We start from the raw sequence: 26,286 nt of genomic DNA, 5'->3' as shown, positions 1-26,286 counted from the left end.
AACGTTGGCACTCCTAGCATCAGACTGAGCTTGGCCATCAGATTTAGCCTGGCCAAGAATTTACACTGGGAGGTTACGCTCTTCCAGTAGAACCCATCATTGCATGCACGGGAGCTCTGGTGTCCCATGTTGAAGGCTCATAAATCACAGTAAGAGCCAGGAGGGCACCCGAGCACCTTTCTGTGCCAAGAAACAAAGGAAGAACGTGAAGGCGAAGATGGAGGCTGGCACCGAACCCATGAATCTCAAAAAACCCCAGGGAGTGCACAAAGACCTCGAGGGCTCTGCATCCTCACTCTTCCACGACCGCTGCAGATTTTTTAAAACACTGGCAAAGCTGATTATCCCCACTGCAGCACGAGCAAACATTTCTGTGACTAGACATATTTTATACTCTTTGTCGTTCCTCTCTCTAGACTGTATCATCTTTATGCTATTGCGCCTGCATTCAGTGAATAAGTAAAATGACAATCTGGGCAAATTAGACTTTAATTTTCAACAGCTTCACTTACTCCTACAGTTTTATAGCCAAATGCCAATCAAGGAAGTGATGAATAGTGATGGGAGTGTGCAGACAAGCTTTTTGACTCGCTGGAATGACAAAGAGGACCTGTTTCTTCAGGATATGGCAACGATTCAGAGACTAGGCCACTTACAGTGTGCAGGGAAAGGCAATCTGCCTACTTACAGGCTTTCACCTGCCTGAAAAGGTAGTAACAATCTGCTTTGGCCACAGTAAGTTGCCTCTGAAAGAATCCCCTCTGGAGGTACCAATATTTTTCACCTGACTCTCCTTACAGAGCTCCTGGGGTCGGGACGGAGGAGAAACACCATGAGGTCATGGCTCAAATGGAGGACAGCTTTGGTGACAATGCCAGTTTTGGAAATTCCTGTCCAGTACAACCAGTTGGCCCCTCCATTAGGTCACGGACTGCTGCCCTCTTCATTGCATGTGCGATCAGGGTAGCGCCATCAACCAGGACAAGGATCTGCCTGAAGTAAAAACGACCCTTCCTTTCCCTCCCCAGTCTCAGCCACTTTCCTGACTTGGTTGACAAGCACGATTCTTCAAACAGCCTTGTTTGAACAACAGAGCGAACAGAAATGAGCAATAAGGGTAGGAAACCAGCAAGCTGGTGCTGTCACTGAAGCCTCCTTACTGAACCATGGCCTCCCTCTCTTCAGTTCCTTGCTGCATCTGAGAAGAAGCTTTGCTTTCTCCTCTCTCTTGAAGGATAAGGAGCTTCAGGACGGTTTATCTACCAATCCATCATACGATAAGCAAATACATACTGATAAGCAAAGCCCAGAAACAGAAAATTTCCCTAATGATTTCTCCTTCTTAACAGAACCAAACCTGGGCAACGCACATGAAGTTCTCAGTTCAGCAAAGCTGGTGCCTGGCTTTAAAACCACGCAGCGTAACAGCACGCAAGTAGACTCAAGTTTCATCACGCCACCCGAGGAAAGATCACATCTCAACCTATCCTCACACCTGAGGACCCAACAGCTACGCAATCACCGTAATTACTGTGTTTCCAGCAGGTTTTACCATTGTTGCTACTCTCCTTGAAACCCTTTTACAACTGCATACAATATTTTACCTTATAAAGTCTTCCTCCTCCTCTCTCTTGGGTCTCAGTTGCTTGGGCTGAGCCATGTTGCTCCAGTTGGGCAGAGATTTCAGGAGCCTGCTAATATCATCATCTTTAGCCCAGGACGCGCTGATCACCAGCTTTTCATCCGACTGCACGATGCTCCTACGGGGAAAGCAGCATCAATCACATTAGCGTGAAGCGAATTGTACTTTTCACGCAATTCCGCACATATCCGTTAAAATCCCTATCACATACAAATGTGCATTAAGCATTATGGAAAGGGTCCAAAGAGGAATTCAACAAAGCGCTCGTGGGGAGAACATGGCAACACAGGTGGACAGGATATAAAATTTGCTCAAACTCATAACTCTCGATGTACTTTGATAGAGTCCTCTAAAGGGACAAGGGCCATATTCTCCCCACCCTTGAAATCATTCAACTTGCAATCATTTACACGTGCAGAGGAGGTCATTCCATACTCGAAGAGAAAGAAAGTAGTTTCTCCATGGCTCATTTCTTCTCTGCAATCTCAATCGAGCTCGCCAGCCGCTGCTGATTGTGTTGTGACTGCAGCGTGGAAACCTGCCCAGGAAGACCTGGGTGGAAGCCACCAGCTCACCGTACACCAGCTGGCCCAGCTTGGGGACCAGGTCTGAAGCAATGACAGGAAATGAAGGCTCCAGGATCTTCTCTCCAGTCATCCAAAACATCTAATAATAGAGATTTCAGATAACTGTACGTATTTGTGAAATTGAATCAAAGATCACGGTGTATTCCAATTATGAAGACTTTCCTTGTTTAATATTTTTGGCAGTGTAAAACTAATGTGAATTCCTCACTGGCAATTGCAGAAGACAAACGGGATGCTGTAGTTGGAGGAGTCAATAAGCTGCCTATTTCTTGTGTCGTGATCGCTCATGAACAACCATCAGCATAGTCCTCATCAGTGTTTGCTACTTCACTGGCACACTGTGACTAGAGAGAGCAAAGTCCTCTCCCGTTCCTGGGTTGTTGAGTAGACAGCAAGGATCTGAGAGGGGTTCTTCATAGAATCATAGAATGGTTTGGGTTGGAAGGGGCCTTAAAGACCATCCAGTCCCACCCCCCTGCCTTGGGCAGGGACACCTCCCACTAGACCAGGTTGCTCAATGCCCCATCCAGCCTGGCCTTGCGAAAGGCAAGCAGGAGTTAGGGTTTTCTTCTAGATCCTATCACTGATTTCCTTTTCTGGTGAGCACCTGGAAGGCTCTTCTAGGAGGTCCTTGCCTGGTGACGAGTTGGACTGCTTCTCCAGCCCAAGAAGAAACACGTGCTACCTGTCCACATCACTCAAAGCATGGTGGTGACCCCTCCAATGGGCAGCAGTAGGATTTTTTCTTGCCCTCTGTAACGGGAACACAGCAAACCCACCAAACAAGCGGCAAGCACGGTGTGACTTGAGAAAGGAAGCATCTGGAAAGAAAAGGTCTCAGAGGTCCTGTTCCTGTGGAGAGGCTTAGCTGCAGGTTAACAACAGAATCAAGACACCCCTTGTGTGCTAAGAGACTAATCACCTTCTAATACATAAAAATACAAGAAAGGCTGTGGAACCTGTGTTTGCTGTGTCCTCCAACGCAAGGGGCTCAAGTAGTATAAATGCCCAACAGGTCTTTTCCCGTTACTGTCCCCCAAGAAGAAACGGCTTCTCCGACATGGACAGAAACTCTGTGCATCAAAAAGATGCGGAGATTCAACACTGGATCTGTCAACCAAGAACTGGATGGACGCATCTGTGCGGGCTCAGCCCACGTCAGCTCAACGTGGACCTTGCAGAGCCATTCGCTTGGCTGCAGACTCCTGGCTCCACGCTAGGACGCTGCATGGGGCAAACCGATGCTCGGAGCTGTCACTAGCATCCAGGTGGTGATTTGGGGAAGGGTTGTGCAAGACTACAATAAAAACCCTGCACGTTTCTAAGGGGTTTATGGGGATTAACCGGTCTCATATCAAATTTCCTGAAAGGTATGTTTTGGTCAATAAATAGAAATAAAAGTAACAACACACTGAGTAGCTGCGTGTTGAAAACAGTGAAAAAAAGCACTGAGATAGGAGGCAACGCTCATCTACCTTGATGCGGAGCAGAATACTTCTTCTCCCACCAGCCCGGAGGAACCTAGCACTCCTTTCACCCACCACCAAGAAAACAACCTCTGCTCCATAAGCACACGCGATTTGTGAAAATGAATTTGTCACATGCACTTACATAGAAATCTTCCTTCGCTTTAAATTTCATGTTCAATCTGCCACAGACAAAAGAATGAATTTTGTTTCCAGCCCCAGAAGACCGCAGCGTCAAAATTTCAATTTGGCCTTCTGCTGCTGTTTGGAACTTGGTGTTTTTCCACTCAGGAAAAAAAGGTCTCTTGTTTTCACCCCAGTGAAAACCGAGGTGGAAAAAAAAAAAAAAAAAGCTCCACCAGAATCTCTGACATCCGAGACGGAAAAACTGAATTTGATGATATCTGGTCATTTCTCTGCCAAGCCGAGACAACTGTTCATTGAATATATTAGCCAGTGCTTTGTCCTCTCCAGATTTAAATGACTAAAGTAATAGTCTCCTTCCCTTGGGAGTCTATTTCACAGTCGAACAAATCTAACTCTCGGACAAAAAAAAAAAAAAAAATCCTGATACTGTGCTCGGGTTTTATTTTACTCAATTTCATCCCATTACTCCCGTTATTTCCCCTTACAGCAGCCTCAGCTCTCACCACTTTCACTGTTTACTCTCCTCAATTATTTACAGCCTTATCATAGCCCTTCAGATGTCTACGAACGCAAGTCATCTTTGGGAGTCTTCTGATGGGAGTTATAGAGAGGACAGAGCTACTTTCTCTGTTTTATGATCCTTATTACCTGCTCTCCTCAAAAATCCGATTGCTTTTTGGAGTGGGTGTTGGGGAGGAGAGAGGGGAGGCTGTTTAGCTGCTTATAGCAAGTTGTAAACCCAGCTCGGTGTCCTTGCTTTTCCAAGGCCGGTGTTTTCCGAGAGCCTAACCCACACGATTCCAGCTTTTCTCACCTCTCGATGACGTGGCACTCATGGGTGCCGGAGCCACTGGAGCCCTGAGCCACATTCTCCATTGAAATCAATAGGGAGCTTCAAATTAATTGATGCTGGGACACGGTCACCACTACGTGGGTCCTTGGAATTATGTCCCCATTCTTTCCCATGGCTGCAACACCTCCTAATTTTTATTGACAGGTTGGTTTTACTCCAACCGCCCCCTCATTAAGGAAGATGTTAAATAAGGTGCTACGTACCCGATCTCCGTTAGACGCCCAGCTTTCCCCATCAATTAAAAATTCCTTTTCCCCCACATTTTCTTTCTAGCATCTCAGCCAGTTTTCAACCTCCGTAACTTCTATCAATGTCAATCTAATTCGGGTCCTCGAGTAAATTATCACAAGACAGGATGACATGTTTTAGTACAGCTCAAAACGCTTCCTTTCAAACGCCCCCCCCCCCCCCTTCTCCCAAACTCCTCTGTAATTATTCCTGCTGCTGTAATAGGGTTACTTGCTAGCACCAGGGCCATAATCGACTAATTAATTCACAGCTCAACGGGCCAAGGAAAATGCCATCTGTTTGTACCCGGCTCCCGGGGACGGGTAGGGAATAGGTGTAACACTTACACAGGTGACGGCACATGAGCGAGGGGCGTTCACCTCTCCACAGCTCAGTGGTTTTTAACCAGAAAACATCTGCCGGTAGTGATGGTCCCAGATCTGCACCACCACCCCGGCACCGAGCTGGGAGGAGGGAGATTGATGGGGAACCTCCCCGGACACAGCTGGGGGGGCCATGGCTTTTCATTAGGAAAACATCTGGGGGCCACAGGGGCTAATTGGACTCCGTCGCCTTGTGCCAAACATATTTTTGAATAATTTTTTTTCTCTTCCCAGGTGATGGTTCCGCGCTGAGCGCTGCTCGCACTGCTAAGAGTTTAAAAGCAGCGTGTTCAGCGTGTGCCAGGTACCTAACGGTCTGAGGGAGACAGACCCCTGCCCCAAAAGAGTCAAAAAGGCAACTTAAAACCCCAAAAGTTAGCGCAAGAAGAGGAAGATGCCAATAAGAAGTAGTAAACTGAGCGGCAAGAGCGTTTCCTGGGGACTCGAGAAATCCCGTTTGGCCGCAGACCCCACAGCTTGGACGAATTCATCTCCTCATTTCCTTATCAGTAAAAAGGGGCTTGGTTTTATTTTGCCTGGCTGGAAAGCAGGAGCCGAGATATATGTTTTTTCTTCATCGTTTCGAGAGATATAGGCCCAATTATAATCCCACCTAAGCTTGGGAATTTGGCTGAGACAGTTCAGCCAGGAGGCTGGTCACCAGAAGCTGCCTTCACAGCCGATGGAGAGAGCTGAGCACCTCCAGAGAGTTTAGGCACTTTTTAATTAAGGCGAACCACTCTTTGGAGATGTCCATCTCTTTTTACGGACTGAAGAGACTCATTTGGGTGAGCGGTGCCTTTACTCAGCCTCTTCCGATCGGCTGAAAAATGTGCAAGAGGACAGTGGTTCGAGGGAGGGAGGATGAAGACGGCTACGAAGGGGGTGGACACACAGGATAGAGCTTAAAATTGGGCAACAAACTGAAAATGTGCGACTTCGATATGGACATAACTAAACATGGGGCCAATTCATGTAGAAAGACATGGAAAGAGATTAGTTTTAGTGCTCAAGATAGAGAAGCTTGTCCAAGAAGGGTGTTGGCAAGAGACTAAAAAGAAAGACTCATGTTAAGGGTAGCTACCCTGACCTCGTCAGGTTTGTCCCTGTGATTCCTTCTATGGCCTTTCGGTATTTCGCAAAGCCTCGTAAAAATGGTTTAATTATACAATTATACTCATGAGTAGAGCTGCTTTCATAGAAATTTGCTGAAGACGCACCTCGACAGAGGCTGGACGAGACTTAAGAAATGCACTGCCACACAGCGGGAGGTTTTGCGGCTCCATCTCCCGTTTGCGCTTTCATTTTAATGCCGAGCCCCTCGTAAACTAGTCCGAAAACATAACGCGCATTTGTAAACTGTTTGCGTCAAACTGAAATTGCACTTCTTACAAGCATGTGATTTGCGGAAGACATCTCACCTAGATCAGCTTCAACACGCTTCCGAAATTCGCCATCAATTAAAGCAAGAAAATCCATACTTGCTACTTATATAAATGTCCAACCCACACATATCCAGCCCCGCTGGGTCGGATTTTGGTTTGGTTTTTTTTTTTCCCCCATTCACTAGAAAATCAGAGCCAAATGGAAATCAAACACGAAAAAAATCTCAGCTGTGCATTTCTCGGCGCTGTCTTCCTGACCGAGCTATCTGTTCTGCAAAGGGCTCCGAATAAAACAGCCTGGCTTTGAGGAGCCTGGATCTGAATACATTTCATCCCCGTTTGCTCGTATTGCCCTTCAAGAAACACACGCGCGTGGGGAACGAACGAATGCCATGTGCAAATCTTGCACGCACCGTCTCTCTGGCTTCCCAAATTCTCCCTATCTTGACGTCTCAAGAACGGCCACACACTCCCTTGCTCCGATGGCTTCGCCTGATCCTATGCATACACAGCTCGAGGGAGTTCACGCTGATTTTAAGCGGCTATAAATGATCCTTCCTCCACTAACTTTACTGACGCAAAGGTTTATCCGTCCCAGATCCTCGAGGAAGACCCTGGTGGCAAAGGGCAAGGCTGCGCGGAGCCGTTCCGACGCGAGATCCCTGCAGAGGGCATAACGTCCCCGCGGATGGAACCGCTCGTCCCGGGAAAGCAGGGGAGCCGCTGTATTCCTCTGCATCATTTGAAATGTATATAGATTTCTATTTCAGTCAGTCATTTGCCAGCAGCAAAACTAGAACATTTCCTGTTTTTCCTCCTGCTGTAATCAGGATATTGCCAAATTAGGGCTGTCCTAATTACTCCCCAGCAGGTGCCAAAGCCAGGAATGGTATCAGCAAAGGAAGGAAGGAAGGACCTTTAAGTTCAAGCCAAAAAAATCACATCTATTGTCTGGCTACAGCCAGTGAAGTTTCATGCAAAATACGAGCATTTTGGACAACGGCACACGAGCAGCTACCAATTTACATGAGCGCTCAGACGAAGTTTAGTCCACATTATGTGCTCGCTGCTATTGCTGGCGTTATTAATAACAATAATAATGAGGCCGTGCGCAGCCGCTCGCCAGAGGAAGCTTCTCCTGAATGAAACCAGGCGATAGGAAATAATTTCTTAATGCTCTCGGTCGGAAAACACAAGGGGCTTTTTCAGCTTCCCCTGCTATCGCCGGCCTCAATTAGCCATTACAGGAGATTATGTATAGCAGTTCTTACAGCCCACGTTGCTGCAGCATCTTTAGTGTCTTTCAACTCAAGTATTTATCGCCGCGGTGCGGGACACGGTCCTGTTCCCCCTTTCCAGGGAGGGCCATTTTACAGATGGGCAACGGGGATGTACGCAGAGTAAGTTACTTACCGATGGTCACCCAGGGAATCAATGATAAAGCAAGTACCCGAAGGCCTCGAACCCCACAACCCAGCACGATAAGCCCGTGCCCAGTGGGAGCACTCTGCATTCAGCTTCCGCGCCGTGGTTTGGGAAGCAGATCACAGATCACCCGAGAACACCGACAAAGACAGCCCCGGATGGAGCATTTTATGGCTCCTTGAAAGAACAGGTTTACGGAAAGCGTTTTGGTAAAGTTTCACAAAACCCCAGTGTGTGTGTGTATTTATAGGGTGTGTTGTGGTTACTAATTCCCACATTGCCACAAGACCTGAATACCCAAATGTCAATAGAATTGATTAAAATATAGCTGAATCGCTTGGGAACACTCAAATGGAAGGATCTGACTTGCTTTACAAGAAAGCAATAGCTATAGACAGCGATTATGCTAAAGATGATGCCTTAAACGCTCCATCTCCAACGTGAGGTCACCTTTTGCCTGATTCAGAGAAAAGCTGTGTGGTTTCTAAGCTCTACTACCATGGCCATCCACGTTTAAAGAGCCTAAACCACAGCGTGATGTGGATAAAGTCTCTGGGAAGCCAAGACTCTTCAAATGCCAATGATCATTAATTTGGATTTTTTCCCCACCTAGAAGGAAATATCCTTGACCATCCCAGCAGAGATGACTTCTAGAAGTAACTCCTGGCTACTCACGGCAAAACAGCAAAAGCCCAAGAGCAGTATCTCCAGCGGACAGCAGTTTCCAAGCCTTCCTGTACCTGTAGGCGAGGGTGCAGGTGTCCTTGTACTCCTGGAGCTTCACACACACCATGTTGAGGAACTGGTCGGAATAGGCGCTCAAGTCGTGCATCAGGTTCATCAGGTCTTGAATGGTCTTCTCCACAATTACCGCGCTCTGGAAAAGAAAGAAAAGCACAAGTATGAAGAGCGGTTCAGCGTGAATCTTAATTTCAGCCTTCTCGTGTCGTGCTAATTAGCGTGACAGATGCAACTGTACAGCTGATGCTCCCCGACGCTGAGCAGATGCTGGAGCAGCCCACGCCACCGAGTGACGTCAAACAGAACCAACGAGGAAAAGGCGGAAACCATGCAGGGGATGGACGGGGGCAGCTTAAGGATTTGATTACCAGGTCTGAAAGAGTTTGGATTTTTTACCAGTGGCTGAGGACCAGCGGAGTTCACCAGGTCTTTCCTTCACTAGGTGACACCTCAAAATGCAAAAGTGGGATTTTTAGAGGAACCAGGTACCCGCAGCTTCGCTTGGGCCTTGCAAACCCCGAGCGTTTCAACCTGACCAATAATTCTAGACTCAAAGATTGCAGACTATCCTGAAGACCAGGGATTTCACCCACCGCTCCCATCCATACAAACTGCACGTGCTGAGGTTTAAGTAGGACCTTGCAACCCTTTTGTTACCCCAAGGGGCGCATTAGGAACGACAGAGCGAATCCGCAAACTGAAAACGCTGCTCCATGTGCTGCAGACGAGCCAGTTTGGACAGCCTGCAGAAGGACGTACCACGTATCTGATAACGTCCGAGATTTCAACAGCTCCGCATGAATTTTGGGATTTCTGCGGCACCCCAAGGTGACTTGGCACAGTTTGTATTTATAACATTGCCTGCTGTATTTTAATTCGGTTGCTACAAACAAGACAGAAGGAAGGTTATCAAAGTCCCAAGTTGATATAAATGGAATTAATATTAGGCTCGGTAGAGCGAAGGGTTATTCCTGAGCTATGCGCAAAGGCAAAGAAGGAGACTGAAGCATTTGGGAGCCCTGGTTCGTTTGAGAATTTCTGGACTCAAATTAGACGGGGGGACCCCAGGGACCCTCAGAGAGCTGCATCAAGGCTGAATTTAGCCCTTTCTCTGCGTTGATCAGGACGCGAAGAGGAGTTAGTGACTCAGTTCTTTGCAGAGCAAAATCTCATCAAACCCCAAATCATTGTCTCCGCCGCATCCCCGCAAGCCCAACTTCCGTCTCTCTATTGATTTCCAGATTAAAGCGCGGCAGCATCGCCCTGATCCATAATCCGGCTCCTCCAGAGCAACCCCGTGAGTGACGGGAATTGATTCTGCTCCGCTACCTGTCCCTGATTTGGTAAAAAACCGTCTGCAGAGCTCATCCTCATTCAGAGCACACAGGACTCCTTCGCGTGGGGGGGCTTCAAGGAGGGTTTAGCCACCGCCTGTGCTGCTCCTGATACGTCCTTGGCTCACAACTGTACTTGGAGGGAAAAAAACCAAACAACCACCTTCTCTTTGGTTGCTCTTGTATCTTATTAAGTTTGCTCTTAAGCAAATCACGGGAACTGACGATCTTTCATATTGTAATTAGCAATGATTTGGGATTATTTTGTCCAAACAAAAACGTAGTCTGGCATAGCTGCCTCCCAGATGCTCTTGTTTATGCTGCTTCCCCTGTTACTACAAGTATCTGTGTTTTAATAAATATTCAATCCCACCCTGGGCTCGATGTACACGGAGGAGAACAACCAACCCTAAAGGACTTGCAACCCGGAGCCGTTGCAAGCAAACGAAGCAGAGAAGGACATGGAGAGGCTGCAGCAGCCACGGATGCTGTTCTCATACCGATGTCTCGGCGGCGTGAGCACAGCTCATTAGCTGCAGGATTCACACCTCGCCCAGGCTCTTTGCTATCCCTGCTCGACGTGCCAGGCCGACTCCGGCAAGGGAGAAAGCGGCATTTTAAGAATCTACCCAAATCCCACTAAAACGGGAGACTGATTTGGCGCTTTTCCCTTAAGGGTAAACTCAAACCCATGTACTTTGGGCTGATAAATGCGGTGGGAAAATTACCCAGTGATCTGGGGAGATTAGATCCATCAGATCCACTGGACTAGACGCAGGGCGTACTCACACCTTAACGGCATTTGGGCTGGGGAAGAAGCTGCGGTCCTTCAACCTTCAAGCCCCAACAACCACAATCAGTGCAAGGGGGTCAAGCAGAGATGTTTCACTTTGCACCTAGATGGCTTAAAGGTGCTGCCACAGCCGGTGGTTGTCCGGCAGCAGAGGAAAAGGCGCCTCTCCAACCCGCTGACGTGAGCCACGGGAACAGCTCTGACTGCACAAATGGAAAATACAGAAGGTGCCGTCCAGCTTCAATCCAAATCCAAGTCACCTTCCAGGGGCTGATCCTGATCCTTAAGGATGAGGCATTCAAGTTAACATTTCACAGAATCACAAACTGGCAGGGGTTGGAAGGGACCTCTGGAGATCATCCAGTCCAACCCCCTGCCAGAGCAGGGTCACCCACAGCAGGTGGCACAGGAACGCGTCCAGGCGGGGTTGGAATGTCTCCAGAGACGGAGACTCCACCACCTCTCTGGGCAGCCTGTGCCAGGGCTCTGCCACCCTCACAGCAAAGAAGTTTTTCCTCATGTTGAGATGGAATTTCCCATGTTCCAGTTTGTGCCCGTTGCCCCTTGTCCTGTCGCTGGGCACCACGGAGAAGAGTCTGGCCCCATCCTCTGGACACCCGCCCTTTAGCCATTGATGAGCATTGATGAGATCCCCCCTCAGTCTGCTCTTCTCCAGGCGGAACAGCCCCAGGGCTCTCAGCCTTTCCTCGGCACAGAGATGCTCCAGTCCCCTCATCATCTTCGTAGCCCTTTGCTGTCCCCTCTCCAGCAGTTCCCTGTCCTTTTTGAACTCGGGAGCCCAGAACTGGACACAGTGCTCCATTTATACATAGGGAAGAAAAAAATAAACCCTTCCCAACTCATGTAGCAACCAGGAAGATAAAAGCAATTTTTCTCCTCTTCGCATGAAAAAAACCCTACTTTTAATTTTCCATTTGTATTTCACTGGTGAGAGGGGGGTGGGATTTTCATCAGACCCATGCAATTAACTGATCTCTCCTAGTTTACCAGGGGAAACATCTCTCCTTCCAGGCATCCTTGGGGGAGAGCAAACTTCATGGGATGGACGTGCAACCACGCTATGAGGAATCAAACCCGGTCTCGATCTGCCCTGTTTCTATTTCTTTATGTAACTCAACATTTGAGCAAACAACTTAAAAAGCCAAAGACTGTATGTTAAAAGAGAAGGTATTGCTGGTTTCTACGTAGTTTCTCCCACTTACTTTCTCCTCTGTACAACAACATTAAAATCACAGCTAAGCTCCTGCCAATACCTTGATTTCAGAATAAGATCTTTTGATTTAAAGGAAATACAAAGCCACTTGCATGACCTAAAAAAATAAATAAATACAAGAAAGGAAAAAAGGCGATTACCATATGAAAGAAGACAGTGCCAGATATGTAATGGCTATTCTTCTGTAACATTTTAACCTTCTCCAAAGCAATCCCGACACATCTGCATGTGCCTCTGGGGACGCTGTGCATTAGGATGCATTAGGACACATTAATACAGCGGGATTTGTTAGCTGGGCCAGCGCAGGATCTTCTGAAACTCCGCGCGAGAAAATGAAAGGCAGCGCACGTATTATCAGAGAGTTACAATCCGGTTGCCCCTAACCCATCTGGATTCATTAACAGCAAATGGATATGATCAAAGCATAATTTTATGGCAAGACACTTCAATGAAGCCTTTTAAAAAAACCCACGCTAACAAGGAAACTCATCCGCAGAACAATATTCCTCTCCTCGCACCTGAAAACGCTGCGTGGTGCTGAATCCTAACGTCGCGCCCAGGGTGTGACTCATTACTCCTACAGCCGGGTGAAGGTTTCAAAAGAGTCTTAAGGCTACTAAAAATAAGAAGAAACTCCTCCTTACGTCCTCCTCCTGTCCATTAGCTACTGTCGAGGTAAAAGGATAAAGCCGAGCAGCACCACTCGTTATTAACACCGTGGGTTTGATCTTTTAACGTATTTGGCAAATATTTATCATTATTCCTAGATATGACCCTTATTCTCAGTTGTGCTGAAGCTTCAGATAACGTAAAGCAGCTCCAGGGCAGGTATAATTTATGCTCCGACCGCAGGGCTTCCACCGGCCCGGAGTGATGAAGAATAAGCAGATCCAGAGGTATCATCCCAATAATCCTTTTGGGATTATTGTTTTGTGCAACCCCACCTAAATTTCTAAAATGACTCAGTTCCTCCTCTACAGCAAGAGGGCACTCGATGTAAAACAATGCAGCTGGAGGAACGTTTTGAAGGCTCCCTTCAAATGCAGTTTCTCTCCAATAAAGCTGGTTCCCCAGCAATTCCCCGTCACGCGGAAGAAGTTCAAAACAACAGGTCAAGCCTACACAAACCTTCAGATTTTCAATCTGTCATTTTGTTTTCTCTAACTTCTCGGTGAGAAACACTAGATTAGAGGAACAATCCCCACTCTGAATGTTGTTGTTGTTTTTTTTTTTTTCTTTTTTCCTGCAGAAATCACAGCTTCTCCCGTGCCCGTTCACTTGCATCCTTTTCTTGGGGGAAGAAGGCAAAGATGGGAATGTACCTGCGCAGGGATGCCTTCGCCATGCGATGGGCTCTGGAAAACGCAGCAGATGGAGGAAGAGACCTTGGCACTGGAAAGGTTGTCGATTATTAGTATATTATTGCCCATCACTTAAAAATCTCCTCGAGACGCCTTGGCAGAGGAAGGCAGCAGATGAGTGCTGGACGTGGCTGCCTTAAAGGAAGAAATAAATAAAGCCTAATCTAATTTTTAAGCTGGAGTTTCGCTGACACCCCACAATTTTAAAAGTACTATACTGAGCAGAGCTGTAACTGAAAGCAGGACAGGAGGGACGAAAGGTTTTCAAACCTCTTCGAGCTCAGCGCTGACCCACAGCTCCAGGTTTGGGACCCTTCCCAAAGGACACCAGTGGTTACGTCTCACACTGACACCTTGACGTGCAACATTTATTCGTCCATTCTCTTGTTGGTGGTTTTTTTTTTTTAGTTACAGTTTCTCAGCTGCCCCTAAAAATGTTAAATTCCCAGCATCTGCCTTTCCAAAACATCATCCATCCTCCTTTCCTGGTACTGAGGAGTATTCAGCAGACGGCTCCGGTGACCCACACCGGGGCACTACTTTTCGGGGAAGAGCTGCAAATATATAAATCACCATGTCAGAGGAGGAAGCCTTCGCCTTGCCCAGCAAGAACGCACCATCCATATAGATTTGTTCTGCTCATGCAGCTTCACCTGTCTCGGGTGCAGTGTCCTGTGTCATCATCCATTACGGTGACAAACTTCCCCACCAATTGCTCCGGTTCCTCCTGTGAAGGGAGTTGGGGGCTGCACTTGGGAACTGGGTGGTTGTGCTTTAGGAGACTGTGGAGTGTCTCCTTTCCTGCTGGGAAGGCTGGTGTTGCTTTCTTGTGGCACCTGTGGGTGTTCGGCTGGTCCCTCACTCTGCGATGAGTTGCAGAAATGAACTTGTAGAGGTTGGGATGGACGCAACGAAGCTGATGGGCATGTGGTGAAAGCCAGCTCGGGATCCGTCTGAAGGCCAGCAATGCATGGGGTGATCTCCTGGCATCTTGCTGTTGGGCTCAAGCACCTCCCAAAGCCACAACACAGGGTCCCAGAGGGACGCTCTTCTTCAGGAGCCCCAATGCAATCCCTGGTGCCACCCGTGTTCTGTGGCATGCACCGGGGAAAGGCGAACACCAGCAAAGTCCCCTTCTTTAACCAAGATCCCAAGAAAACAGCATCCAGCTAAGATCCTTTTCAGCTTCTTTTCTCCGAAACTTCACTCTTCCTTGTTCCCCTCTGGGCCCACTCTCCATATCGTAGCGTTGGCCGTTCCCAACCCACCTCTCCAGATCTCTTTGCAGGCACCTGCCAAACTGCTGCTCTCGTGTTCAAGTAACAGAGTGTTCAAGTAACAGAGGAGGTCTAGGCAAAACGCTCCCACCAGTCCCAGGGCACGCGGGATGTTGTTTGATTTTTTTTTCCCCTGTCTTTCTGCTCAGTCTCTCTGCTCCATCTCATCTGCTTCCAGCTTGGAAGCTGCTTGGCCTGAGACAGGGCCAGAGGCTGCCCAGCACTTCCCTCGGCACAGCAACGCCCGCGGGAGCGCGACAGGGATGGAAACTTTGGAATCCCGGCTCAGCATTGCCGCTGTCGGGTATCACACCAGCATGATTCAAACTGGAAGTGGGTAGATTTAGATTGGATATTAGGAAGAATTTTTTCACTATGTTGTGAGCTCCTGGCCCAGGTTGCCCAGAGAAGCTGTGGCTGCCCCATCCCTGGAGGGGTTCAAGGCCAGGTTGGACGGGGCTTGGAGCAACCTGGGCTGGTGGGAGGTGTCCCTGCCCAGGGCAGGGGGGTGGAACTGGATGGTCTTCAAGGTCCCTTCCAACCCGAACCATTCTATGATTCTATGATTCTATAACGCCACCGGATACAATAAGATATAATAGGGTTGTGGAGAGAGGACTGAGCTCAATGTGCTCTTAGATATTGGCCTGTCATACAGAATTCTGCATAAAAATGTGCAATTCTCCAAATATCATATAGGATCTGGTGTCTAGGATCCAGGAACTGGGGTTAATTTTATTATGACGTTAACCAGTTCCTAAAGAGCAGCCGCAAAGAGGACAGAGGGTCTCTCTTCACTAGGAGCCACATGGAGAAGACAAAGGGGAATGGGTACAAGTTGCACTGGGAGAGGTTTCGGCTCAACATTTTTTACAATGAGAACAATCATTTGCCGGAACAACCTCCCCAGGGACACGGTAAAGTCCCCATCGCTGGAGGGTCTCAAGATGCAAATGGAGAGGGTGCTGAACAATCTCATCTCGGCTTCCTTTCCCACCAGCGGTTGGACCAGATGATCTCTTGAGGTCCCTTCCAACCTGGGCTGTTCTTTTCTATGGTTCATTACTATTATGATTAATGTTAACAGGACATTTACAGAGACAAAGGGAGTTTCATCAGCAGCGGGAGCTTCGCCAAAAACCACACCCAAGGCAATCGGCCCTAAAATAGGAAACCCATCCTGCCCGAGCTCCCTCCTCATCCTGCGCCCCCACCTGCCATCTCGCCTCCCCCTGCGCTCTGACCCGCGATGCTCCGCAGCGTTAGTCTGCCAGTTGCAATTTGGTTTTTCTGCTGTCAATTAATAACGGTTTGTTACTCGGCGGGCGGGCGAAACGGAGCTCTGCGGTGATCTCCCAGCACGTGCTTTGCTTTACCAGTTGAGCTGCTTAAACACCTGGACGGGCTCTCGTGAGCTGATAAATACCCGGTGCTGTCAGCACCTTGAAGGGCAATGGGAGAGGGAGATAAAAAACACAAACGCATTCCCTCCCTTTGCCCAGATCCCAGCAGTTTAACAAATATCTTTGCGAGGCCACTGAAATAACAATTCTCTCATCTCGTCAGATGACATTACGTGTTATTAGAGCAGAGTTAGAGATGGAAACCATTCAAAACTGAAAAGCAGGAGCCGGGGGGGCCAGTTATCCCTGAATATTGTGATAAACTGGCTGCTTAAAGCTACCTGATGTCTAAAAAGTAGCCAACATAAGCCCTGTGGCCGGGGGAGCGGGCACGGGCTTGGCCAGGAGAGCTGGGTGCTGCCCCAGCTCCGTCATTGCCATGGGGAGCCAACCCGCACCCCTGGTCCGGTATCTCAGCACGGTGGTTACCCCCACTAAGATAAAAGAAAAAAACAACCCTGAAACCAAGTTAAAAAAATAAAAATTATTTTAGCTAAGAGAGGAAAGATGATAAGTCTAAATCGTCTCTTTTACTGACGAGCGGTTATTTCACACCGAGCGATAAGGGGGCTTTTCAATTCGTTTTCTTCTGTGGTACATCCAGGGTTTACAAAGGGCCGGAGTTTTTAGTACGTATCAATTCAAATACGTGTTTAAATGCAAAACCTCTTTTTACGGTCTCAAAATCTGATCGCCTGCTTTTCCCACACAGCGTTTTTTCTCAGCAAAACTCATTATTCCAGTATCAGTTCTGCAGAATCCCGCCCGTTAACTATGGTTATTCCACATCCTACTACAACTTTGCTTCTCAAATGCTCCCAACTCCAAGGGCTGTTTTCTTCTTTTAACCGTAACTCTGCCCGTTTCACTTGCAGGTGCTATTTTGCTTTTTATGGGCTTTATTCTGAAAGGTCCTGAGCGCCTTCATCCTCACGGATGCCAACGGGAGCCCAGGGTACGCTGTATTTCTCTCTCGCCTTTAAATGTGACGCTGCAGCAGCCAAACGAGTGCACAAACAAGGCCTTGGATAGCTCTTATTTACCTGGCACCGTGTGATCCAGCAAACACTTGCTCCAGTGAACAAGAATGTTGACGAAAAGCAAAACGTGCATCTTTTTTTTTTTTTTTTTTTTTAAATGGAGAACGTGTACCGTAAAATCTGCTTATTGCCGCATTACCTTTGACCACGCAGAAGAACCGTTTTCTTCCTCTAAACGCCATATTCGTTATTCAGGATTTCACGGCGCCCAGGATTCGAACACACGAGCCCCTGTCACGCACAAAGTTAACGTTAACTGCGGCCACCCCTGCTGAAGTCCAGTAAGTGCGCCATCAGTCACAACTATTGAAAGCACAGGAAGAGGAGCCTGCACGAGTATGTTCAAACTACGCCTTGCAACCATTTAAAATACGAGAAAAAAAACATAAGCGATACTCATCGGCTCCGCGATTTGAACCAAACCCCGCACAATCTAGAAGCACACGTGTCTTTTCTGCAGTACGCGAGGCCAAATCCCGCAGCGGGGGAAGGCTGGAGAGGAGGCACAATTGATGGGTGTTGCTGGACGGGATTTTTCATCATATTGTTTGTCCAAATTTGAGACAGGCTTTTGCTCCGGCTCGCGCTTCACAGCAAGAAGTTTTCTGAGAAATATTTCCCCCAATTTCCGATTAAACTAAGTCCCTTCTTACAGCGGCCACAAGTCAGAACTGGCCAACATCTACCTTCATGCTTTCTCACCTCATGTAGGACGTGGACTTAACACCTGGGTTGCAATTCAGCTCTTCTTCACTACCCGTAGTGACCGCTGTAGACTGATGCTCGCTCACGCATGAGGCTACAGCTCATGTGTCCCACCAGAAACCAATTTTGCCACCATCCGGACAGAACGATGTGACTAGATAACTACAGATGAAAAGCTTTTTGCCAATGAGAAATGCTCCGCTCAACTGCCTGCTCTACGTAGCTCAGATGAACTGGACTTGATGGTTATCGTGACACTTCTCCTGTTCAGACATTTCCATAGAAGGAAGAAAAAAAAACCCTTATTTTTGACGTCCCGAATGCCTATAACATTAGGATATTTTGCAGTCTCCTCATTTATTTAATTTAAGCCTCCGAAGCCCACCACAGCGAGATCCGGCAGATGGGAGCTGCAGCTGGATCACACCAGAGCAGAAATGAGCTACCCGGTTTTGAACAGCGAAGGTAATTTAACCACACGAACAGCTTGCGATTGCGTGTGCGGGATTCTCCACCTCTGCAAGGCTCTAAATCAAGCGCAGATGCTTTCCTGAAAGATAAGCTACATTTAAACAGGAGTTACGGACCCGATGCAGAAATTACTGGGGGAACTTCTATGGCTGATTATACCAGAGATCAGCTGCTTTTATTCTGATTTTTGAGCTCAAATACATTCTACGGCAAAAGGTGCCCAAGGTATGCTTAAAAACACCTACCCAAATAAAACCACCTTGCCATCCCAGAAGCGTCGACACAGAAATAGCTATGAACAGTGGCGTTTTCTTTTCCAGAACGAGCAGTGCAAATCTGTCCCCCAAGAAGGCAATGTAACTAATTAAATCTGCCAAATCCCCCCGAAAATGAGACTTCTCAGCACATCAACTCTTAGCCAGTGCCCAGGAACTTGCCAGCATGCCAAAAAAAGGGACTGGATTCAGCGGGTCCGTCCTGCTGGAGATGGTCCACCAGCAGAAGCCACCGAGCATCCCCTGCCAAGGCGGTTCTCGCCTGCGAAAACACGTGCCTGTAAATCACAGCCGCAGGAGTGGAAGTATCCGCTTGGGGGGAGCTCTTTTGATACGCCTCCAAACGAATCGACACGCATCCCCGGTACCAAGCAGGCTGCTAACTCGGCATCGCTACAAGCTTCAAACGCAGGACATTCGGAAATCAACACTTGGATAGGGATTTTCCTCCACTTATTCCCATTGCACACCCACACGCGCAGGGCAGGAGACGAGCAGGGAAGGAAAAATTAGGTTGCACACGAGGGAAAGTTTGTGCCAGTCCAGTCTTCCAGCCTTTAGATTACTCTCCCATCAGAGGCACTGGCACTTGAGACCTTTAAATCTTCCCTGAACGATACAGTAGTAACTGCATAATAAGGAATACCGCTGCCTTGGCAGGGAGATGGACTGGATAACTTAATAGGTCTTTTGTATCTCTCACTTCTCTGATCCTGCTGAGTTCTGCAGCCATTATTAAAGGCATTTTTTAAGGTATTTTAATTTACTTCTCTAAATGGATTTCCATTCGTTCACTCCCACCAAGTGAATGTTGTCAGGGACATTAGCAGCATGATAAAATAGCTGTAGCTTCATGCTGGTTTTAATGTGTTACATACACAAGAAAAGTCATTAGCTCTTACCCTTTAATACACCCTCTTTACCGCTGCATAACTGTTTATCACTCAAAAGTGCCAGGCACAGGCCACGCTCTTCCTTTATTAATCAATATACATTTGTGCAAGGCTGCAATGAAAAGGAATAACATCCAGTTATTTCAAGCATGGTTTGTACTGCAGGAGCTGAAAAGCTCGTCCCTGACATTTTCAGCCCCCCCTGAATATTCCCACAAGTGGCTCTTCTTAGGATTTTACCCAACTCTCCCAATTACAGGTAAACTCACGGCAAGGTGAGGGTGTATTTCCCATGCACTGAGTGGCAGGTTTCTTTCTCCTTTGTAATATCTGCTCTAGAACATCATTAGCAGCCTGCAACATGATACAAATTGAACGTGGACCATTAAATTAATGATGCTCAGAGGCAGGCCATCAATTCTGGAAGCAGAGCGAACCTCGTTTTTTTAATAAATGTTTTCATATGGCTAGCCCAGTTTGGAGAATAAGACCCATCTGTATTATTTTTATGAATACTCTATGTGCTCCCAGGTCTTTTTTCTTCAGTCTCCGAGCCCCATTATTTAAAGCATCCTTACTTATTAAAAATTTCTTGCTAGGGAGAGGGAATACGCATGTCCCATGTGGAGGAGAGATGCTCCTGGAAAGACACAGCGACCACGACAAGGGCAGCCGGCTGATGCACAAACAAAAGCAATTGGAAATAACAGATGGAGAATGGCTTAGCAGGACTGAGCCCCCAAAAGACGACGATATTGTGCCCCTGGACTTACGGTGGCCATGCGGACACCAATGCAAAGAACGTAACTATGACTTAATTTCAACAGGAATTAACGAAAATGCAAAATGTCACTAGAAACGAAACAAAATAGCCAAATAAATACATGAATTATACGTGAAGGCTGAACAGTTAACCCAGACTGAGCTCTAAGAGCCAACCCTGGGTGAGTTTCTGGAATCAGAAGGCGGCCATTTCACTGAAATTACAAGACCATTTGTCAGATTTTGGAACAAGTGCCTAAAAGCCTCATTTTTAGGGCTAAATGACAATGTAGAGTGGTTAAGACCAATGTCACTAGTGGGTTTCTAGAAGGTAACACCCAATATGGGTTGAATCCTGAAGGACACGGGTCACTCAAACCTCACCTTGGAGCACTGCAGTTCACGTTTCTGTCTCACTTGCCATTAACTCAACTACAATTAATCTGATTAAGAGCTCTGTATTTTCCAAAGCAATCCTTGGGAAACATGAGAAGAGTGCGAAGGCCTGACAAGAGGGTCCACCTAGCTACACGCAATGGATTCAACTCCTACGGAGACAACCAAAAGCATCTGAAAATTGGCAGTTAAATTTATTTTATTGTTTTCTGTAGCTTGAGTTTATAAGCCAGCTACAGGTGAAAATGCAGTTAAATCACATGGATGGTATATGTTTCCTTTTTCCAGAGGCAGCTGTAAAAAACAGTCGACCAACTCAGCCTTGTTTAAGTACCCTCAACTAGTTAAAAAAGCCTTTTTTTTCCTAAACAATAGTTTGGGGTTCATCTGTACATGATCCTTTTCTAAATGCGGGAACTAGAGAGTAAAGAAGAGAAATCGCAAGATATTCCGGAATGCTTCTAAAGGTCACGGACCAGCAACTAACTTGAGATGGATTACTGCGACTCAGCCCCTGTATTTTTGCTAAAACCCTTACGACATTGGTTTTGTTGAGAACTTGTGGCCAGACGTAACGTAGCCCTGTGCAGGCAGGGCTGGACATTCCCATTGACAGCTATGATTGATGGGCAACATCAACAGCCGCCAGCTCCCAGAGAGCTACCCCCCAGTCGGAGCTATTGGATTCCGCGGGGCTAAGGTTGATCTTCATTTTTAAAGGAGAAAAAACCTCACATATTTATAAGGGGAAGTTACACCCCAATGCACACCAAGACCACCAGAGGACGAAAATTTAGTTTTACAACAACTTCTGATATTTCCAATGTAGGTCCCCTCCAATAAAATGGGACAAAATCAAGATATTTTCCGCATTTCCACTAGAACAGACGCATGCTGAATGCATATTTATAGGCAAAACTGATCTCTGCCTGTCTCGGCAGCCAGGAAACCAATAGGAAGGAGTGAAATTTTTCTCCTAGACCATTCAATGAGCAGAAGGACTCGAACTTGGATGTCTTATTGCAATACACTCTCCAGGACAAAAGGGATGTCGGACTCCCCAACTCCTATTTCCTTTGCTTCCAAAGGATTTCAACCAAATATGTTACTGTTCTGGAGAAATCACAATAAAAGTCAGCAAGAAAATCCCTTCCAACCGCCTCTGGACATAACCTTAGTAGAGCTGAGGTCTGAGAAGAAGAGCTTTCCCTGCTTCTCCTTCCAGGTACAAATTAGTAATCAAAAAAGCAAAGCCACTAGGAACTGAAAGGCAATGTACTGGAGGTAAAAATTAATAGACACACAAAAAGAACCCAAATATCCCTGGTCTTCTGAAATTTTAATTTAATGAAACTCTTGGCATTATGTAGAGCATCCTAAGTGGGAATCTACAAAAGGATCAGTTGTCTCTTCTCCTGCAAAAGGAAGCAGAGGAATTAAAAGCTCTACTGTTTCCCTTATTCGTTTTGCTTACTTTTCTGCGTTTATTCTTGGAGCACGAGCAGGGTTTGAGTTGACCGATTTAAGGGCAACTCAGGGTGCTCTCGCACAGCACTGGAGACCAGCACTGGCCCAACAGGGAAGATGTTGCGTTAAGTGCTCTGCACAAAAATCACAGAGACAAGAAAACTCATATGTTGCACGTGATGGTATTACTTGTGATTTATTCAATAAATTAAGCCTTGTGTTCTCCACATCAAAGACTAAGGAGATCACAGTTCTGTCCCTGGATGTCCCCAAAGGATTATTTTGAAATTCCTCATGCATGGAGATTGTGAGCAGCTCGCTCCAAGTATCCGACAGCTTGTATTAACATTGCATTAATCAAAACTGAGTGACCACTTAAAACCCCTGGAGATTAAGATCTGACAAACTCTTCTGCTCAGGAGATGGGAGAACAAACAACACCAGCCTTTGATTCTCGCAAAGAGAAGTAGCAATTACAATGGGACTCGTGGGCTGGGTGCAAAATTTAAACACTATTAAACAATTATTTTCTCCTGCTTGAACAAAGCAACTTGCCTCTTCCTGACTCAGAGTCACCTGATGACAGGTCCAACTGTGGGACCATTTCTGAAGCAGGATGCTTCCATTGGCCCTTGTGGCCAAGAAGGCCAATGGCATCCTGGGCGGCATCAAGAAGAGTGTGGCCAGCAGGTGGAGGGAGGTCATCCTCCCCCTCTGCTCTGCCCTGGGGAGGCCACACCTGGAGTCCTGTGTCCAGTTCTGGGCTCCCCGGTTCAAGAAGGACAGGGAACTGCTGGAGAGGGGACAGCAAAGGGCCACCAAGATGATGAGGGGACTGGAACACCTCTCTTATGAAGAAAGGCTGAGGGATTTGGGTCTCTTCAGTCTGGACAAAAGACGACTGAGGGGGGACCTTATCAACACTTATAAATCCTTAAAGGGTGGGTGTCAGAAGGATGGGGCCAGGCTCTTTTCAGTGGTGCCCAGTGACAGGACAAGAGGTAATGGGCACAAACTTGAACATAGGAAGTTCCACCTAAACATGAGGAGGAACTTCTTTACCCTGAGGGTGGCAGAGCCCTGGCACAGGCTGCCCAGAGAGGTGGTGGAGTCTCCGTCTCTGGAGACATTCCAACCCCGCCTGGACGCGTTCCTGTGCCACCTGCTGTGGGTGACCCTGCTCTGGCAGGGGGTTGGACTAGATGATCTCCAGAGGTCCCTTCCAACCCCTGTGATTCTGTGACTCTGTGAAATGTGAGCCATGGCATGAAGATGGAAACCAAGAAAGCCGTATTCACGTAGTACACTTTCTGGGAAGCAGCGATGAATTTGGAAAATGCCGTTAGCCTGCAGGGCATTTTCCCTTTCAGACTGACCATCTCCAGTAGGAAAGGTTGGCCACACCAGCTTAAAAGAGCGTGGAAATGGGATGACCTGGACGTTTGCAGAGAATCTCATAGACGGGGCACAGCTACAGCCAAAGCAAATTTCGCCATCCTATTCGTATGAAGAGGGACGGAGAAAGAAAACCTCTCACAGAGTCTCGTAACGCCTTTCAACAGAAAACAAGGTCTGGATGGGGGCCAGGCTCTGTCACAAATATTTGTGTTAGGAGCCAGCTGCACTGTTTGCCCGGCAAACAGTCACGTGTTGAGGAACACTCCTAAAGATAAAGCCTGAATTACACGTGTCAGGGGAACCCTTACTTCATCCGGCTTTGTCCTCTCCCCCTTTCACCACCTCGATACCCAGGCTGGCAAGACCCCAACTATGTTTCCATGGTATTTTATCACGGTCTGTCTACAGACCTCTAAATTAAACCAAGAACACGAACCAAACTCGAAGCAAAAAAGTGTTCTGTTGCACTTCACAGTTTCCCACCCTACGTGATGAATATTTGTACTCCTTTGAGCTCCCTGCGAGGAGCAAAAAGAACTAAATGAACTACTCAGCAGTTTAGCAACCATCTGCTCGTAACTCAGGAATCCCATCGTAGCAAAGAAACGCAGAGCCCTGTGCAACCGCAAAATCCCGCTTCCAAAATACAGCAAGAGGGCAGTGAAAAAGAAGTTGTCTTTCCCCCCAAACCACATACGAGGAGGTGGGGGGGAAAGAAAAAAAAAAAAATCAAATTGGGAAATGAAAGACCCACTGGGTCAGCTCATTACGAGAAGTCTAACAACAGCGGAGATGCCATTGTTCAATTCCCAGCCAGAGCGGGCAGAGCAGTAATGAGCAGTTCTGCTCAGCAAATGGTCTGGATGATACTATAGATCTTCCCTTCCCATCTCTAACTTGTGTATCATTTCCTGACAGTCCCATCTCCCCTTCCGAGCAGATGGCTCCCTACAGTACATCTTTAAGAGACCTCCCAGGCAGTTATGGATGGCAGAGAATGAGCATTTTGTTTTATCGCTTGCTCATACATTATTTTCCCCATGCTAATGACAGTCAAGTTATCGTCCTGTGAATAAATCCATTTAGGCCTTGCAATGTTGGCTGCAAGTGAGAAGGAGAGGGAGCAGAGGAAGCCAAACTTGGCACCAGCAGAGCACAGATACAGTCATCCACAAAACATTCATCTATTAACCAAACAGCAGCATTTCCAAACCCAGCAGGGTCACAGCGGAGCCCTGCTGGGAAACAGAAATTAACTCTGAATGGAGATAATTTGTCTCTTGAATGTTGTCATATTTGCAAGATCTCTCTGGCAATGCCGGGCTGCTAAGAGGAGCGATATTCCTGACAAGCGAACCGGATGAAATGCAGGCGTTACGGGGAAGCCAGGTGGCACTCGAGATCGCTCGTGCCGCCTTTCTGCCTCCGGGAGAAGAGCTTTGAAGGCAAAGAGAGCGGAGGAGAAATTTGTCTTCCACATCAAGACGCTGTTGCAATTAACGGCACTGGATTTGATTCAGTTCCACGTAGAAGGAACAGATTAAAGCAGCTCAGTTACTACCGGGCCACCATACAGTGACTGCTGGCTTGGTTTTTTGTTTCATTCCTAGGTAGCAGAAACATTTTTCTTCTCAAATGGAAAAAAGCCGTGGCTGGGTCTGATGGGGAACATGCAGGGGATGTTCCGAGGCAGTGAAAGTGTTGAAGAAATGGGAGAGTCATCCCATTTGGAGTTAGACATCTGGAGACTGCCACCGGTCAAAAAATATGGGAGTTTTTGGAGAGCCAAGAGTCATTTTAAGTATTACAGAATCAAAGAATGGTGGGGGTTGGAAGGGACCTCTGGAGATCATCTAGTCCAACCCCTCTGACAGAGCAGGGTCACCCAGAGCAGGTTGCACAGGAACATGGCCAGGTGGGTTTGGAATGTCTCCAGAGTTGGAGACTCCACCACCTCTCTGGGCAGCCTGTGCCAGTGTTCTGGCAGTGCTTAAAAGGGGAGATCCATTACTGCAGCACGGGATCATTCCACATTTATGCGTTTTCAACTCAAGGAGCACGAAGCAGGCTGCTGAGTGTGGCTGTATGACCTCTCCAAAAGGAATTTCCTTAACTCTCCCCAAGCGAAGAACAGACTAAATACCTTTGAGAAATGGGTTGGGTTGGGTTTTTTTGCCAAACTGTATTCACAAGCTTTTTTCTCTCAGCAGAATCACCACCTGTTGCCGCCGGGCAGCCTGGCTGAAAAAGGGAGGAAATTTTCCTGAAATGCCCAACGTGAGAGCAGTCAGACCAAGCTCTGTTTTTCAAGAAACCAAAACCAAACCTACGCTGCCAAATTTAGCACCTTCCAAGTCAAGAGAAGCCAAAACCTGGAAGACGGGACCCAGAAGGCACTGCGGATTAAAGCTTTTAGTGCAAGACCTCTGCTCCTAAAAATCACCAGTGTGGCCCTTATGGGCTGCAAGGACGCTCTTCCAGTTGCCTTTCTGCAGTGAAGGGTACTCCGATGCTGGACCACACAGTAAAACACAGGCAAAACATGATTCCATCGCCCCATTTCAGACAGCCTGAGAAGACCTGTGCCCTGTGTCAATTCAGCATCTTGATGGAAAACCAT

At 47.3% G+C, this 26,286-nt stretch overlaps 1 protein-coding gene across 1 annotated transcript in view; it reads right to left on the bottom strand.

The window, feature by feature from the left end:
• Positions 1-26,286, bottom strand: part of EXOC4 (exocyst complex component 4) — a 430,815-nt gene that overhangs the window by 70,187 nt on the left and 334,342 nt on the right. The window contains exons 12-13 of the mRNA XM_054189731.1: positions 8,857-8,993; positions 1,605-1,760 (exon numbers count right to left, since the gene is read on the bottom strand). Of these exons, the coding sequence (XP_054045706.1) occupies positions 1,605-1,760; positions 8,857-8,993 (293 nt within the window). The remainder of the gene's footprint in view (positions 1-1,604; positions 1,761-8,856; positions 8,994-26,286) is intronic.

This window comes from Rissa tridactyla, chromosome 1 (genome assembly GCF_028500815.1).
Source record: "Rissa tridactyla isolate bRisTri1 chromosome 1, bRisTri1.patW.cur.20221130, whole genome shotgun sequence".
Classification (NCBI taxonomy): Eukaryota; Metazoa; Chordata; class Aves; order Charadriiformes; family Laridae; genus Rissa; species Rissa tridactyla.
The sequence above is the reverse complement of the archived record's forward strand: the minus strand, read 5'-3'. Positions and strand labels throughout refer to the sequence as shown.